Consider the following 18,792-nt stretch of genomic DNA (forward strand, 5'->3'; position numbering starts at 1 on the left):
GCTGGCTAGGCTTTTATTCAGTGGCTCGCCCAGCTCTAATGAGAGGCTGTGGGCGGGGGTCGGATTGTAGAACGGGAGGATGACAAACCAGTGGGAAGATTTACAAAGAAAATGAACGCTACAGCCGCCACACATAAAAAGAAAATTCTGCAGGTCATTTCTCACCTACGTCTAGGCGACCTGGGCCCAGCTCGCACATGCTCAAAGTTTGCTCTGTCTGTAGTTTGCAAGTTATCAAAATCTGTTGTGCGCAGCCTCTAACCTGAGACCAACGAGCGATGCTTATTTGGGCGGATTAGCTGTAACAGGAAACTGTGCGGAAGTTGTTACAAACCCATCGGCAAGTACCACGAGAGGCACACAGGCAGAGTGCGGCAGGGGCCTCTCCCAATAAGCAAGTCAGGGGCGAGAGCCTGCCTTGTCAGTCACGCTGGCTCAACAGTGTTATCGCCTCACCCACACTCTTACCTGACAGAGGAGCTGTGCGGTGGTCCCTCCTGCATCCATCCTGCCGAGGAGGACAGCCCTTCCCCGGCACCACCGACGCTGCTTCGGCTACCGGCGCCGCGGAGCTGACAGGCTGGGAGCCCTGCCGCCGGCGGGATCCTGTGTCCACCAGCCACGGCCCCGCGGAGCAGGAGGACGGCGCGCAACCAGCGCATGTTACCTACACCTAGCGAGGGGTGCAAGTAAAAAGGGGAAAGAATGGCCGCGCGGGAGGCAAAGGGTCAGGTCGTGCAGAGGAGCTGACCGGCTTCACGGTACACTACTGGAAGCAGAAGAGGTATTCTGAGACTAAAGCATGGGAACAAGACCACGCCTCTCTCCCTCTGCCGGGTGGAGTCAGACGTTGCCAGCAGGCGAATAAAAGACTTGGCCGGCCTTCTAAGTGGCAATTGCGTTCAAGTGCTTACACGTGCGCCCATCGTGTCTTACTGCGCTTTTATGGAGTGCCGTCACGTTTGGATATGCCATGCTTTCATTTTTTATCGTCTAGGTTGACAGCGTAGCTGTCGCCAGAAAATTACTTGAGCATCACTCAAGAGGAACTTCACCACTGCCCACATGTGTCACTGCAGTACCTTTTGATTGGCAGAAGATGTGCGCTTCCACAAAACAGTTCTTGCTCTTCACCCCGCTATGATAATTTTGTTTATTATCCAGTTGCCTGAGGTTGATCCTTCACCTGCACACACATGACACTGTAGTGCTATTAAAGTGTCTCTGTCAGAACCACAGATGGGAGGAGAGCAGTCATTAACCTACACGGATCTTTAGGTCTGGTTTGACAGTGAAACAGTCCCCTGACATTTTGACCTTCATTAATATTCTTCTGTTCTTTGCTTCCACACAAATACGTATTTATTACCATACTATCTACTTGTTCACATTACCATTCATCACTCCTTTAAAGCCAGACGTCTTGGCACTGCCAATGCTTATTTTAAAACTTTAATTTTATTACTGTTTCTAAGTAAAACATGGTTGGAAAACTTGGCCTTTATTGGTAGGTAAGGAATATAATTATGAAACTGAATTGCAGTTTAAGAGGGCAACAGTTGCCATGCCCTCCAAAGATTCAGCAATGTGGTTACATTTTGTAACCTCCTTGTACATGTGCACATTTAGGAAGTGTCAGGAAAGTGTTTCAAATTAGGGAGTTTAATTTCACAATGCAATTGTATTGGAGCAGACCGATTTTAAGGGAGATAAAGGTTAATTAACAGCCTTTTCTGGCAGGACTGGCTGAAGATTTGATTTATATTTTTAACAGATAATTTACCCATTTGCAGTTATTAGGGGGTGTGCGTCCCTAAATGTTGTTTAACACTGGAAAGTGCTATGGTCCATAGGGAATCAAAATTATCCTTATTAGATGAAAGCGAAATAGAGCCAACAGGCGTTGAACCAGCGATATATAAGGAGCGCCCTGGGTGCCAAATAGAGCAGTTCTCAACTCAAGTACAGTGGATCGAGCCGTCAAAAAAATGGAATGTGCGGGTTGCCCAGAGCCAGTGGAAGCCAACAAGGTGGATCAGCTGGAGTGGAGATTGGATATCAGATAAAAAACAAAAATTAAAGCCCACAGTGTAGGCGTGGACCAGATCAACGTCAGAGGAATCAGTCTTTGACCGTGCTGACTGTGGTATAATAAATGAGTGTTAAATTGTACCACATTGTGCATCAGTGCTTAATTTGTGCTTGTTGTTTCCTTATTTTAGAGGGCTGGCGCTTATTCTTCTGCCCCAGGCATGTGCTGCGAGCAAAAAACACATATGGGAAAGACGGAGGAAGAGAAAACGAAAATCGGAGAAAGCAGGAAGCTGCAAAAGTGAGCTGAAGGGGCAGGGAGTGTCTTTAAATGAATTGAAGAGGCCCGAGAAGAATTCAGAATTAGGCTGCCTCAGTATACCGTGTTCCCACACTTAATTGCAGCAGCCGCATGTTTAAGAGGAGGGCTTTCACCACTGGCACATTTTGATTTACAAATTAAGCACTGTTGTGCATGATACAGAAACTGTGAGTGGTGAAATTAACAAGTGCTGTGGTCAAGGGGTGGGGACCTTCATAAGTGAGGAAGGATCGAAAAAGATAATGGAAAAGGGACAGGAGAAGTTTAATAAGAATGTTTTAGATGCAGAGTTGCTCATTAGACCAAGAGAAAGCCTAAAAATCTATTAATAATTATGTACACAAGGAAATTACAAAAACTAAGCAATAGAATCATGTAATTATGTACACATGGAAGAAAGACAATACATATGTTGCAGATTTAGTTTGAGAACAGAGTCAGCCACATTAAAATCAAATTACTTTATTTTCTAATTCATTAATAATTACACATGAATTTGTAATAATATCACACTTAAGAGGGCACATCGAGCAGTTAAAAATCCCAGCAATCAGGAAGCAGTAGAAAGCCCATTTTATATATATATATATATATATATATATATATACAGACTCTACATGTAATGTCCAAGACGAACATCATTTTTTTTTTTTTTTTTTAAAGAAAATGAGTTAGGTGCTCCAATGAGGTGATGGCACAGTGAAAAAGTGAATCAGTGAAAAGTGCATCAGTGTTAATTACAAATATGTACACAAAGAAATGTGGCTGTCAGATAATTCTTGTTCAAATAATGCAGCATCCATTGTTTGCATGTCAGAAATTAACCGCTATGTATTTTTCTACAGTCCACATTAAAGTATTGTTGACGTTTCGACCCTTGAAAATTCAGCCTCAAAATAGGACTTAGGTTTTTCTGGGGATCCTGTTAAGTTAAGAGAACTTTTATGCAGGATTGGGCAAAGGTGTGTATCATAACTAGTTGCCTTCCTGTGCCACCTTTATCTTGAGCTAGTCCCTTGGTTATGACCTTGGATTCCTGTTTGAATAGTTATGATACCTCTTTAATAGCCTTAAAGTAGATACTGTTAGTGGTAAAAACAAAAAAACAACAAAATCACGATTTGGAACATGTTGCTGAGGAAGCCTTCTGTGATAGTGAGCAAGGTGGAATAATTGTATTGATTTATGCATGTCGTTTTTACCAATTGGTAGCAGAAGCTACTCTGTTCGAGGGGACCCAAATACATCATATTGTTGAGGTTTGAAGGAGGACATAAACAATGAATTAGTTGGTCTAACTTCAGTTTCAGAACTTGTTAATATGGCCTGTTAAGTGACATATATTTCTGGAAAGACGTAAGGAAAGAAAAAAGACTTGAACGTGGTCTCCTGGTTTTCCTGCAATTAACCTAATCTTAGACCAGAAAAACAACCTATGGTAAATACAAACATCCAGACGTACACTAACAGAGGATAAAAAGAAATGTCAGTACACAGCAGGATTGTGTTTGTATTATTGTGATAATAGACACGTGGTCCATGAATGTCCTACATATGGAAAAGGAATTGCATAAACCTTAAGTTTATGCAGCGGCTTCCTTAAACGAGTGGCACTGACAGTTGTTGCTCTGCTCATTTGCCTTGAAAGCTGATGATGTAAGAATTATCAATTCATGTTCCAATGCTGTGGGATAGTGGAGCATGAGGAATGTATACTGACCACAATTGAGCCATTAAAATGGTACTCCTATGAGGGAGAAGGAGATCCACGAGGTAGTTCAATCAATTGATGGTTCACCTTTTATTTGTGGACCAGTGAGGAAGCCCTCTGCAGCATATTAACATTATCGGTGTCCTCCGTAGATAATTAAGAAGTGCTGTCTTTGAACTACATGATTAAATAGGCACAATCTGTATATCAACTTGGCTACTGGAACAATACTGATATCACATTTTTACCGTGATTGTTATGCATCTGGAAGTTATTGGTAATTTATTGAAGGAACAGATGTTTGCACTACGAGTTACAATCTAATTGTGGCTAATATTTCCTTTGTGTTTCTTCAGCACCATTCATATGCTACTGTCTTTCTAAACCGAAGGTCTGCTTGCTTCTACTTAAATCGTGCACCATCTGTGACCAAGCCATTATATCTTCTGCCAGTTTTGGTTCTCTGCAAACATATTTTATCCGGACATCTTCCGGTATTGCCATTCGCTGAAGTCTCAGTACCAGTCCCCATATCTCGGTGGGGTGGGGTTGAGCCATTTAATCTGTATGCAACGCTTTGCCAACAAGAGACCCAGCATTATAAGTTTATGGAATAAGTGCTTCCCCTTACGAGTGGAAAGTAGCCCCAGCAGTATCACTCTGGGGGTACGTACCATTCTCCACTCAGTAGCCCCCTCCTATGCCATCACTACGCTGCCATACTATGTGGAAGAAGTCTGCTGAAGCCATAGCGCAGCGCGGGCAACAAGGGGATCTCACTGGGTACATATGCTGAAGAATATTGGGAGCCAGATACGTCTGGTGATTATAGTTATATTGTATGAGTTTGAACCTGGCATTGGAACTGCTGCTCCTTGCACCCTAATATACGCGTTTCCATTCTGTGGCTGAAATCTCCTCCTCCAGCACTGTTCCCATCTACACTGCACCACCGGGGTAATACACGGTACATCCTCTCTCAGGGCTTAATAAATGCAAGAAGTCAGCCTCCACCCTCCCCCAGGGACAACAATGCATCCAGGGTGGCTGAGGTCGGAGCTTCATCAGGAAACTCAGACCACAGATCACACATTTTTGCCACCATTTTTGCATGCTGTAAGAACTGCCCTCTCCCTAACTGGAAAGCGTCCATAGCATCCTGCTCAGTGATAAATTTCCCCCCAAGGAAAAGATCTCCCGCTGCCTCGCATCCCTTGTCCTTCCATTTCTTCATAGGAAGGCCCAAGGCAACTTTCGCAACTGCCTGCATATCCCATATGGGTACATCCTTGAATTAAGGGTGGCAGCGCAACACAGAGGACACCGTTCATGTCCACACATTACAAACCTGTTTCACTATATAGGGGGCTCCTTCTCGCACCGTCTGGTTCCCCAGTAATAGGGCCGGCAGGGTATGTTCCCCACACATACCCTGAAGGAGTTTCTTCTCCCAGTTAATGTCAGGGTCAAACCAGTGTACCACATGCTGCAGCTGGAAGGCAAAATAATAAAGTTCCATATGTGGAATCTTGATTCCCCTGCGTTCCCATTTTTGTTGCAGCATGGACAGTCCCATCCTCTTATTTGCCCATCACAACTCTAGGATTAGACTAGGCACTTCATATAGGGTGTTCTGTAGCCCGTATAAGAAGTGTGGCAGGATAATCATCTTTGTAATGGTCGCTCTGCCCATCAGGGAAAGCGGCAAATCCTTCCAAAACCTGACCGAAGCCTCCAAACCCTCCAGCACCCTGCCATGATTGAGGTCATAATATTTTTCAGCAGTATGTGCCAATCGTATCCCAAGGTAGCGAAGGCCCTCCGCCCCCCATGGCAATCCAACTGATGGAAGTGTATCCATCTGGTCCCTAGCTATAGCGCATATCAGGAACAGGTAGGACTTATGGAGACTTACCCAGAGTCCAGAGCACTCCCGAGATTTCTCCAAGGCATGTGAAAGAATGGGAATTGATGATTCTGGGTGCCGCACATAGACTAGCACGTCTTATGCATATAAGGAGACCACATGGGTCGTCCCCCCAATGCATAAGCCCCAGGGGTTCTACAGCTCATGCAAATGTGCCGCCAATGGCTCCATTGCTGTAGCAAATAGGAGAGAGGACATCAGGCAGCCCTGTCGAGTCCCCCTCCTGAATTGGACACCCACCGACACCACCTCCCCAGTTTGCACATGAGCGACTGGGCGCTGATACAAGAGTTTCTACTCAAGCAATATACTTCGGTCCAAAACCTAATTTGGCCATAAGTTGCCAAAGATACCCCCAATCCATGGATTCAAATACCTGTTCTGTATCCAGGAGTGCAAACACTACTGCTTCGTTCCACTGCAGGTATGTGTGATATAAATGGGCCATGCAACGAATATTAAACATTGTGCTGCAGTGGGGTATAAAACCATATTCATCCTCATGAATAAGGGAGGTTAAATGAGGAAGCAGGTGCGCTGCAGAATGCTACTTAGTATTTTAATATCCACATTCAGGGGCGACAGTGGTCTATATGTAGTGGGATCCGTTGGATCTCTATCCGGTTTGGGAATAAAAGCCACCCAATCTTCCCTCATCGAGTCCGGCAGGCTGCCACGGGCAGACGCCTCTTGGTAAACTGCCAACAGTTTCTCAGAAACGATATCAACATATTTTTGATAGAACTCTGCTGGAAGTACATGAGAACCAGGCGTTTTTGATGTTTTTAACTGATTTATGGCCCCTTGTATTTCTTCTTGATCGAGATGGGCATCTAATAGAGCCCTGGCAGTCCGCGTCAGTCAAGGAAGTGGGACGCCCGTCTAGGAAGGCTGCCCCAGCCTTCAGAAGGGCACCCCTGGGCAAAGCATATAGTCCATCAAGATGATCCCGGAACACCGTATTAATTGCTGCCTGCGTACATACTCTCCTGCCTGTAATGTCTACTAGTGCAGTGACAGGCGTATAGTTAGCATGTTGTTTGAGCAGACGCGCCAAAAGCACACCTGCCTTATTGCCCTCCGCATGCAGACACAGGCGGTATGCCCTACAGACATATCATTCAAGTCATCGCCAGTCATCTAGTAGTGACCGTTGAGCCTGCCGCCATTCTTCCATTCTCTGCAGCTGCGTTGGAAGGCATTTCTTCAAGTCTCCGAGCTTGGCTTCGTGATCGAGAACGTCTTTCTCGAGCTGACACCTAACGCCGTAAGTAGTCTGCATGCAAAGACCCCTGGTCACAACCTTCATCACTTCCCAGTCAAATCCCCTGGTCGTGGACGTGCCCCAGTTTGCGTCAAAGTATTGCGTCAGCCTGTCCCAGACTGCCCCCTCAAACAGGGCATCTGGTTGCATCCGCCACGTCAGGACCGCTGGTCATTTATAGACTTTATTCAACTTTACTAGAAGAGGGGAGTGATCTAGAATGTAACGGGCCAAGTATGCAATGGCCTGGATCAGCGGGGATAAGGTTTCAGACACTAAGCACTAGTCCAGTCTACTCTAAGTATTTGCTGCTGGGGTGTAACAGGAGTATTCTCTAGAGCGGGATTTCTATGGCACTGAAGCTCTTGCATAGTATAGACCAATTGTCTAGTCAGGTGGGGTTTCGTACACTGCCGCGGGGGGATTCCAGTCTAACGTACCATCCAGGACATAGTAACAGTCTCCTGCTAATATAACTTCTGATGTTCGATTATGGGGAGGCAGCCCGCACTACACCCCCAAAGTAAGCCCACTATCTACATTTGGGGCATATATGTTTATCAAGCATATTTCCCGGCCGTCCAGAGTTCCAAACAGCACCACATATCTTCCATTTGGATCGAGCACATGGCTTTTGTGTTGGAATGGGACCCCAAGGGCTATCCAAATCAATACTTCCCTCAGATAGCCAGAATAAGAAGTTGCATATAACTGGCTCCTCCAGCGTTTTTGAAGACTATGGATACAGCTCCCCCATGTATGTGTCTGCTGTAACATTGCTATCAAAGCGCAATAGTGTCGGAGATAAGCATGTACCTGGGGCCGCTTAGTTAGCTGGGTCAAACCTCATACATTCCATGATATTATAAACGTGCGTCATGATTACAACCTAGTATATATCTCAAAGACAATTATTCTGTACATCAGGACCGAGAAGTACACTTTTCCAAAAACCATCACCAGCAGTAAAGCCCATTGTTGGAAAACAAAAAAAACTAACATTTCCCAACTTTCTCCCTCCCATAAGCAGTGACCTGACCCCATCCAGTGTGAACCAAAATTGGTTAGAGGCCGAACGGCCCCGCCTCATGATCTGATTAGGCAATAAAAACAGATTAGATTAGTAACCTTTTAACCAATTATGTGTATCATTACGTTTCGTCAGAGGTCATCACCGAGCCTAACCACAAGGCAGTGCCTCCAGTAGTCAGAACTCTGCATGCACCCCTGTGGGGATATAGGGCCAACCAGCCCGCACAGTGGTATAGGACATTTAACATTTCTTGATAACGTATAAATCATCGTATACGGCCTGAACAGGTTCAGCCAGCAGGAGTCATTCTCAGAACCTGTGCCGCTGTCATTCTTCCATTTATCCAGTGCAATTTTCCACCTCATTCCCTAGGACCACATCCCCGTAGGCAGTTCTTTCTTTCAACACTTCTCAAGGCTGACCATCCCCTGTAGCATTTGTGTCTGAGTCAGGGTGTCCGTGCTGTTCTCCAAGTACGTCATGACCATAAAGTTCATCTTTCATCGGCCACAGTGCCATCTGGTTGCACAGTAATTCTACCCATTGGAGTTAGTGCCGGGGCGCCACATTGCGATGGCTTCTGGGTGGGTTTCCTTGCACTCCCGTCCCTACAAGCTTCTGGTCTGTCTGTCTCCAAAACCCAATGGGATCCCACTCATGGGGACACCATGTCCACCAGTACCCTTGTCTTTTGCAGGTAAGTAAAAAAATTAACCTTGTTATTATGAATTACTCTGAGTTTTGCCGGAAAGACTAAGCTGTAGCATAGATTTAAGTCTTGCATCCTTTTCTTAACATTCATAAAGGATTTTCCGAGATTATGCACCTTCTGTGTGTAGTCTGGAAACACTAATATTTGGTGTCCATCGGAGTGGCTGTCCATTATTTCGCACCTGCTGGAGGATCACATCTCAGTCGCTGTAGTGAAATAAACAGGCAATAATGGCCCACAGCGCCACCCCCCGCTGCGGAGGAGGCATCAGGGCCCTATGGGCGCGCTCAACATTGAAAAAGGGTGAACGCTCCTCCAGGGGGGCTATCGTGACCAGCCATGTTTCCAGAAATTGCTCCACGTTTCATCCTTCCACTCCCTCGAGAAATCCCACAAAGAGTTATTTGTTCCAGCTGGACCTGCCCTCTGCGTCTTCTGCCCGCTCCTCAAGCCACACTGTAAGCCTCTGAAGAGAGGAGACAGTGTCTTCTAGGGTATCCACCTCACAGTTAAGCACTCCAATGGCATCCTCCGCCTCTGTCACTCTCTCTGCCACTTTGCATAGGTCTGCTCACAGTAGTGTAACATCGACCACCACTGTGTCGATTTTGGTGACCAGATCAGTGTGTGTGCCCTTGATTTCATTTAGGATATCAGACATGGAGAGTTCCTGGGGTCGCGGCTCTCCACGGTGCTCAGAGTGTCATCCGGAGTGTTCTTGTCTGTCCTATCTTTGCCGTGGGTGACTTGTGCATAATTAACAATCTTATTGGCTTGGGATTGTCGCCTTCCTTTATCCTTGCCCATGTCTCCAGTGCTAGCCTCTGATACTCAAAGCCAGGACTGGTACAGTAGGGTTTCACAGGTCTTTCTAGTGGCCTGCCGGGCAATCTGAGCCTTCTCAGTCCCAAAACACAGCTCCGACAGCTCCCTCAGCTGGCCCACCACTCAATCAGCCACTGAGATCCGTTGCGCCGTGCCCCCTCCTATCGAACGCGTGGGCTTCACCTGTACAATTTCTACTCCCCAGCCTGGGTGACCTTGGCACTGGTGATTCCTTTGTTCCCCCTATGCCTCCAAGTATCATTGCTACAATCACGGGGCCTCTTTGGTTGTTCTGGCAGTCTGGGCCCATTCAGTTAACGCTGCACAGTTTATAATCTGGGGGCCTCTGTCCCAGCACATTCCGGGCCCAGCATAGGTTTGTTTTTAGGGGGGGCACAGCCTGGACCCAGTGCGCTCCCCGACCGCTGTTTATGTTATCTCCAAGGCCTCCCTCTACACGTGGCACCTCATCCGCAGGCCAGCCAGTCGCCGTGGCACAGCCCCACCATCCGCCATTCCCGCTGACTCTGCTTCCCACCTACTTTCTTCGGTGGGGGTGCTACGCCCCGGCTCCTGAGCAGCACCAGGGATTTCCCAGCCTGCGGACTCCGCTCAACAGCGTCTCACAACCACCAGCTCTTACTAGCCAACTGCAGTCACACCGCCTCCTTTCCTCGCCACTGCGCCATCACTAGGGGCCACCTCACTTGCCTGTTGGTCGCAGTCTTCGGTCCCAGGCGGCACAGTGTTCGGTCGGGTTGTATGTGCGGCTCTGCCCAGAGTAGCGCCGCTTCACCACGGCCCGTCCCATCTGTTGAATGCCACAACCTCAGCCGCCGTCCTGAGTGTCGGGGCTGGGCAGCACTTCAGAGTTCACCCGCACTAATTTAAGCCTCGCAGGGCGCCAGCAGGTGACCGTCTTGGCAGTTCATGTACCGGGCATCGTCCCCAGGTTATTTTGCCGTACACAGGATGTTGCTGCAGGATTGTTAGGATTCTTTACGGGGCTGGCCGGAGCTCAACGAAACACGTCTAGTCAGCCATCTTGTTGGCTCGGCCTTCCTCTGTTTGATGCACTTGTACTGCTCCAGAAAATCAATTTGAGGATACCAACTTAATATTTAGTCTCCAATTTAAAATTCCTTCAAATTTAAAGAATGTTTTATCATTTTCAATTTTATTTAAAAACACCTCATTAATCTGTTAATATTATTTCATTTCCTAACCAGTCCCCCCCCACCCTGAGTGGGTGTTGCAGATCCCCAGGACCACAGATTAAGAACCACTGTCTGAAATCATTTTCTACTGATTTATGTTGATGATATTCTTTTTTATGACTCTTTCTAAGGATCAAGAGCTGATTACCTCAGTAATGCCAGGTTTCAGCAACATGATTATAAGCCAGGCAAATTTGAATAAAAAAAAAAGGAGATTGTGGCCCATATTTATACTTTTCGACGCTAAACTGCGCTAACGCAGTTTAGCGTCAAAAAGTTTTGCGCCGTCTAACGCCATTCTGAAGCGCCAAGCGGGCGCCGTATTTATGGAATGGCGTTAGACGGCGCAATCAGACCGGCGCTGCCTGGTTTGCGTGGGAAAAAACCACGTAGACCAGACAGCGCCGGCGTAGGGGGAAAATGGCGCATGGGCGTCTTAAAATGGGGCAAGTCAGGTTACGTCGAAAAAATCGTCTTAACCCGACTTGCGCCATTTTTTAACGACGCCCATCCCCCATCAACATGACTCCTATCATTGTAAAGATAGGAGTCATGCCCCCTTGCCCAATGGCCATGCCCAGGGGACTTCTGTCCCCTGGGCATGGTCATTGGGCATAGTGGCATGTAGGGGGGCACAAATAAGGCCCCCTATGCCACCAAAAAAAAATATAAAAAATAAAAAATTATACTTACCTGAACTTACCTGAATGTCCCTGGGGTGGGTCCCTCCATCCTTGGGGGTCCTCCTGGGGTGGGCAAGGGTGGCAGGGGGGGTCCCTGGGGGCATGGGAGGGCACCTGTGGGCTCATTTTGAGCCCACAGGCCCCTTAACGCCTGCCCTGAGCAGGCGTTAAAAAGTGGCGCAAATGCGCCGTTTTTAGCCACGCCAACTCCCGGGCGTCTCTTTTGCCCGGGAGTATAAATACCACGTAAAGTCCTGGGAGTCATTTTTTAGACGGGAACGCCTCCCTTGCATATCATTAACGCAAGGAAGGGGTTCACGCTAAAAAATGACGCACATTCCGGGAACTTTGGCGCTATTCGCCTCTAACGCCATAGTATAAATATGGCGTTAGTTGGCGTTAGTTTTGCGTCGAAATTGCGTCAAAAAAAACGACGCAATTTCGGCGCAAACGGAGTATAAATATGGCCCTGTGTATCTTAGAGTAAGATCAAATGCTTCTTTTTAATCTACGGATCCAAAGAAAGTAAAAATCGATCAATGAATGGCATTCTCCCACCAGTATTAAACCAATTCAACATTTTCATGTTTTTTCAAATTTTTATCAACTATTCGTTAAGGATTTTACAGATTTAGCTATTGACCTTCCTTGCGTTCTACAAAACAACCTGAATTATATTTGGTTAAATTCCAATGGAATTTCAAAGAGCTCAAGAAGATATTTACTCAAGCTCTAATTCTATGCCACACTGATACCTAAAAGACATTCACTGTAGAGGCAGAAGTTCATTAAAGAGCAGTGGGCATCATTGTGCTGCAGTTGCAGAAAGTGATGGAATAGTACATCTTGTGTTTGTTTATCTACCGCAAGTTTTGTTAGAACCGGAATGGAACTACTTAGCCCTTGAAAAAACAAGAGTCATTAGCCATGAAGACGGCTTATATTGAATGGATACATTTATAGATGGGCACTAGAAAACCTTTTTTTGATTTCAAAATTAGTTTAATGGTATTTGCCTCAGTAAAAAAAGCCAACCTATTTAATGGACAGTAGAACAGGTGTTGTTCTTGGATAAACTATCTCTACATGGAATACAATGCTGAAAAATCTAAATAGCATGATTATGGTTACATAGTGGTAAAATGCATGGTCACAGCTATAGGTAAAGATTGCTTTTAACATTAGGGCCCGTATTTATACTTTTTTTAGCGCCGCATTTGCGCCGCTTTTTGACGCAACACGGCGCAAACCTACAAAATACAATGGCATTTTGCAAGTTTGCGCCGTTTTTGCGTCAAAAAACGACGCTAATGCGGCGCAAAAAAAGTATAAATATGGGCCTAGATGACTTGTGAGCTAAATTTGTAGGACGGATATTTGTACCATAACATTTTGCTGTTTTTATAATAAATAAAAAAAAGGATATAACAGGCTTAGAATGAGATAATGAGAAGCAGAAATGAAAGATCAGTGAGGATAGAAGAGAAGGACCTGTAACGGCCGGCCCTAGTGCAAGATATAGATATCCACTATATCAGTAGATGTACATGTGGTCACTACAAATATACACTAAGGAGTGAGGAGAGTAGGGAGTTACTGGTGTTGTCACAATGGATTGATCATTGATTTTTTTCTGGAGATAAATGTCAATTGTAGCCCACAATTTCCTGGAAGAGTAGAGAGTGTGTGAATTTTGGAGGCATGAATTGACTGCACTTCTAGTAAAGCATATACATACCCACCAAGTGTAAAAGGATATGTTTGAGGCATTTCCCATTCTGAGAGCTAAGTACTCCTGACCAGTAGAAGATCTGTTGAATTAATGTGTGGGAGGTCCATCGCTGCAAGCCTAGTGAGGCTATTGAGGTGTCAATATTGAGATGAGCGTTGAAGTCTTTATGTATCAAACTTTGTATATGTTGCCACAGAGGGATAATTTGTTTGAAAAGCTTGTGAGATATGTCACCTGGTTCAAGCTTGCAGTTTCAACAGAGTTGTGAGTAAATGAGTCCTAGTTAGTAGAGTGTCTTTGGTGTCCAGAAGGTGTTGTGTAGGATCCACACCTTCATTTGTTAGAGCGCTGGTGTAATTTTGCTTTGGCATGGAGAGCTCCATATTTTTACTCATGCGGAGAAGGGAATATTATGGCCTGATTGCTCACTATGAAGACTGTTGCATGCAGTAATGGGTTTAAAAGCTTTTGTTTAGAAGGTAATACTTCATGCTATACAGAAGGGGGCTGAGTTTACTGCAACACTCTATTTCAGTAGGAAGTCATGACAATGCTTTGAGTTCTCCCGTATTCAAACAAGCATACTGAGGAGAAAATTGCTCAATTGGTGTTTGCAGAACTTAAGACTCAAATGGTGAACACAAACCAGTAGGTAAGCTGCCCCAAGGGACGGGTTATGGTCCTTGATTGGGGAGGGCAGTGGAAGATAAGGTGTTATCACAAACGTGAGGTTGAAAGCAAAACATTCATGGAGAGAGATGGTAGTTCCTCTAGACCATAGTGCTTGCATATGACTTCCCCTGCTGCACCACATTTCTCAAAGCCACCATGTTTCATGGGGGGGCCTGAAGAGCTGCAAGTTTAAGGCAAGCACTCTTTTAGAGGAATTAGCCAATGTGAAGAACAGAGAACAGCTCACAAGAGCACTTACCAAGAACATAGTATTCTCTTTGCCCTGACAGTCCACATGTGGTATGGTACAGAATATCATAGCCACAATATTGGCAGAAAGAAATATTGTATCCTAAATATAGCTTAAAAGTATAGCTCCAAAGGAGTCAACAGTGGCCAGTGTTCCCGTAAAAGATTTAGGACACAATGGCCCTCATTAAAACCTTGGCGATAAATGCCGCCTACCGCCGTGCTGGCGGCTGCCAACATACCGTGACTGTGGCAGTATACTGCTATAGGTATTATGTCCCACACAGAGAAATCCGCCACTGTGCAGACACCCACACAAGTCCGCCACACCAAAGGTCAGTGAAAAACTGGTGGTATCAAAACCCACACTGTTGCGCCAACAGAACTACACCCACAGTATCAGGACCCACGAATCACCACGGCGGTCTTTCAACCGTGGTAAACCATTGACAGTACAGACTGCTGCGTACAAAATACACACACACTAACAAAACTACACCACATTGGACAATTCAAACTACACACACCTGACACACATACACACACCACACACTCAGACCACTATAAAAACACACACCCACATTACCCACAACCCTTTCAACGTGAAAAAAAAATTGCCAGCTGAGTGAGAGACAAGCCAGGAGCACCCACTCAATCTGAGCCACAGAACACCATCACCCATACACCATCCACGCACCTCAGAGCACACACCACAACACATCACCCCACACATCACTCCACACATACCACTCACACCACATCCATGGCACCCCAAAGACACCCCAGGTTTTCAGAGGAGGAGCTAAGGGTCATGGTGGAGGAAATCATCCGGGTAGAGCCACAGCTATTCGGATCACATGTGCAGTAGACGTCAATTGCTAGGAAGATGGAGCTATGGCGGAGAGTCGTGGACAGGGTCAACGCCGTGGTACAGCACCCCAGATCAAGGGATGACATCAGGAAGAGGTGGAGCAACCTACGAGGGAAGGTGCGTTCCGTGGTTGCAAGACACCAGGTAACTGTACAGAGGACTGGCAGTGGACCCCCCACCTCCTCCCCCACAACTAACAACATGGGAGGAGCAAGTCTTGGAGATAATGCATCCCGAGGGCCTCGCAGGAGTAGCAGGAGGACTGGACTCTGGTAAGTCAAATCTTTACTACTATAGCCCCCACCCTACCTCCATGCCATCACAAACTCCTACCCCAACCTTCACCCCCATCACTCCACCACCTCACATATACCCCACTATCACAACCCACCAATCCCAATACCAAGCTCTGCATGCCACACCAGTGCATGCACACCCATCAGAGACCTACATGGACTCCATCACCACAGCATGCCCATTAGAAAGAATCACCTAGCTCACAAAATCACCACGCACACAAGGCAAAGCTGACAGGGCAATCACAACCATACAGGGAAACACGCCCATGCACAAGATGGCACACACAGATACAATAACACTGCATTTTCATCCCCCAGAACCCCAACTCAATGTCACCCGGAGAGGAGGTGCCAGCCACACCCAGTTCCCCCCACAGAAGAGGCCCACAGTGATGACAGCAGCTCTTCACGCCTGGATCACGATGAGAAACCTGGCCTATCAGGGACCTCTAGACAGTCGGTTACCCTGCCACAGTCCCATACCACCACAGAGCCTCCCCCCTCAGGAAACACCAGCACAGCACCCACCCAGAGGGCCCATACCAGTGTCCCCAGGATCAATCAGCAGTGTGTCCACCACTACGGGGACCGAGGCAACCCCACAAACCCAAGAAAATCAGGGACCTGGGGGCAGTGGGCACACGGTTCAGGGGACAGAGGCACAGGACAACAGGGGAGCTGGGAGGACTGCTGTGTGACAGGGGGAGGACAGGCCCAGGGAACCCACTGTCCACAAGGCACCTGCAGGGATCCTGGAAGCATACCACCATTCCCAGGAGACCATGGGCCAGATACTGGCCAAGTTGCTGAAGACCCTGCGGCTGCAGGAGGGACAGTACCTGGGGATCAGGGAGGTCCTGAAAGACATCCACACCACCCTGGTCACCATTGCAGGTGTGCTGGCTGACATGGCCAACACCATGAGGGAGGCAGTGGCACAACAACGGGCCCCTGACACTAGCCACACCGATGAACAGCCCTCCACCTCCGCCGGTGCAAGTGGACAGGAGGCCTCGCCAGTGGAACAACAGGCCACCAGCACCCCACCCCCTGCAGAAGGAGAACCACCCCGCAAATAGTCCCTGCGATCCAGGCAGAAGCCAGAGAACATTGCCAAGACTCCGCCAGGAAATAAGACTCTTCTGATTGTCACCCTTCTGTCCCACTCTGTCACCCTGTCCACCTTGAACTGCCATTGCTCCCCTTCCTATGCCCCATTGGACAATGCACCTGTGAAACCAAGAGACTGGACTCTAACTGGACATTCCTCCACCATCACCCCAGCCCATTGCACATACCCCTCTACTTATTAGCACTTAAATAAACACCCTTGGAACAAGTACAATTCTGGAGTCTGTCAATTATTGAAATATGTATCTGTACAACATTCTGAAAACATTGCAATTCATATGTATGGCAATTTATACATTGGTATAACCTGTAGTGGGCAGCAGTAAACACCCCAAGAGCCAGAGTGGGGCACAGATATCTGAAAATAGAGATGCCAAAGGGTACAGTAAGTGGCCATAGACATAGGGAAATCATGCTGCCATGTACAATGTCCAACAGAAAACTGAATAGTAAAGTGAAGTTAGTGTCTTACCTGTGTGTCACTGGAAGTACTGTTGTATGATATTACTTCTGTTGTCCACATCTTCTTCCTCTGCCTCCTCTTCCTCACTGTCCATAGACTCCACCGCTGCCACAAAACCATCTCCAGGCTCATCTTCCTGCAGAAAAGGCACCTGGCGTCTCAAGGCAAGGTTGTGCAACATGCAACATGCTACATGCAACGATGATCTGGCACACCTTCTTGGGTGAGTAGTACAGGGATCCTCCTGTCAGATGGAGGCACCGCAACCTGGCCTTCAGGAGGCCGAAGGTTCTCTCAATAATCCTCCTTGTTCGCCCATGTGCCTTATTGTAACGTTCCTCTGCCCTTGTCCTGGCATTCCTCACTGGGGTCAGTAGCCATGAGAGGTTGGGGTAACCAGAGTCACCTGCAAATATCGAGGGACAACTGATAGACACACACTAACCCTTAGGGACAACCCCATACCTAGACACCAACATATACTGGGTGGGGACTTTGGGCTCACCTATTAGCCATACTCTGGAGTTGAGCCATCACTTATGGGATGCTGCAATTCCTCAAGATAAGGGTGTCATGCACAGAGCCAGGATACTTGGCATTCACATGGGAGATGTACTGGTCAGCCAAACACACCATCTGCACATTCATAGAGTGATAGCTTTTTCTATTCTTGAACACCTGTTCATTTCTCCGGAGGGGGGGACAAATGCTACATGGGTACCATCAATGGCACAAATGATGTTGGAGATATGTCCCGGTGCATAGAAGTTAGCCTTCACTGTGGCCAAATCCTCCACCTGGAGGAATACGATGTAGCTATGCATGTGTTTCAGCAGGGCAGACAACACTCTGGTCAACACGTTTGAGAACATTGGCTGAGACATTCCTGATGCCATGGCCACTGTTGTTTGGAAGAAACCACTTGCCAGGAAATGGACCACTAAGAGGACCTGCACTAGAGGGGGGATACCTATGGGCTGGCGGATAGCTGACATCAGTTCTGGCTCCAATTAGGCACACAGTTCTTGGATTGTGGCCCGATCAAGTCTGTATGTTAGGATAATGTTTCTGTCCTCCATTGTCGCAAGGTCCACCAGGGGTCTGTACACTGGAGGATGTCTCCATCTCATGTTCATCCTCAGCGGCTGAAGCCTAGGGAGGAAAACGGTGAGCAGAGGGTCATATTCACACTTCTATTGCAATAATGATGCATCTCTTCATTTACAGAACCAGAATGTGAATCCGAGAGTCAGTTGCTGTGCCAATGTCTGCTTTGACGCAGTGAGGTGTGAACGCCTGTGCCCCCCTGAAATGGTGGCTGCTTGACCTGTGAGGACGGACAAGTGGAAATGAGGTAATTCCGCTGGCGTTGTGTGCCGTTGCGGTAGACGGTCGATGACCGCCGCGCAAATTCGCATTGGTTATCATTGGGCCCTGTGGGTTCCAGGAGCCAATGGCGACGTACGCCGGAAGTGACGGTACGCACCGCCGCGGATGTGACTGACACTTTCCATCTATTCACTCACTTGCTACCTGACCTTCAACAGGAGAGGATCTACACTGCAAGTGCTGCTGTGACCTGTGTCTGGAAGCGACAATGGTTCAGGTGTCTGGGGAAAAGGCCCCTGCCTTCACTTCGGAGGAGTTGGA

General features: G+C 47.1%; 1 protein-coding gene across 2 annotated transcripts in view; it reads right to left on the minus strand.

The window, feature by feature from the left end:
• Positions 1–815, minus strand: part of MTHFD1L (methylenetetrahydrofolate dehydrogenase (NADP+ dependent) 1 like) — a 1,484,080-nt gene extending 1,483,265 nt beyond the window's left edge. The window contains exon 1 of one of the 2 annotated variants that reach the window (XM_069234289.1): positions 469–815. In XM_069234289.1, the coding sequence (XP_069090390.1) occupies positions 469–662 (194 nt within the window). In that variant the 5' untranslated portion in view covers positions 663–815. The remainder of the gene's footprint in view (positions 1–468) is intronic. The other variant, XM_069234288.1, reaches the window with a different exon arrangement.
• Positions 816–18,792: the final 17,977 nt, after the last annotated feature.

Source organism: Pleurodeles waltl, chromosome 5 (assembly GCF_031143425.1).
Source record: "Pleurodeles waltl isolate 20211129_DDA chromosome 5, aPleWal1.hap1.20221129, whole genome shotgun sequence".
Classification (NCBI taxonomy): domain Eukaryota; kingdom Metazoa; phylum Chordata; class Amphibia; order Caudata; family Salamandridae; genus Pleurodeles; species Pleurodeles waltl.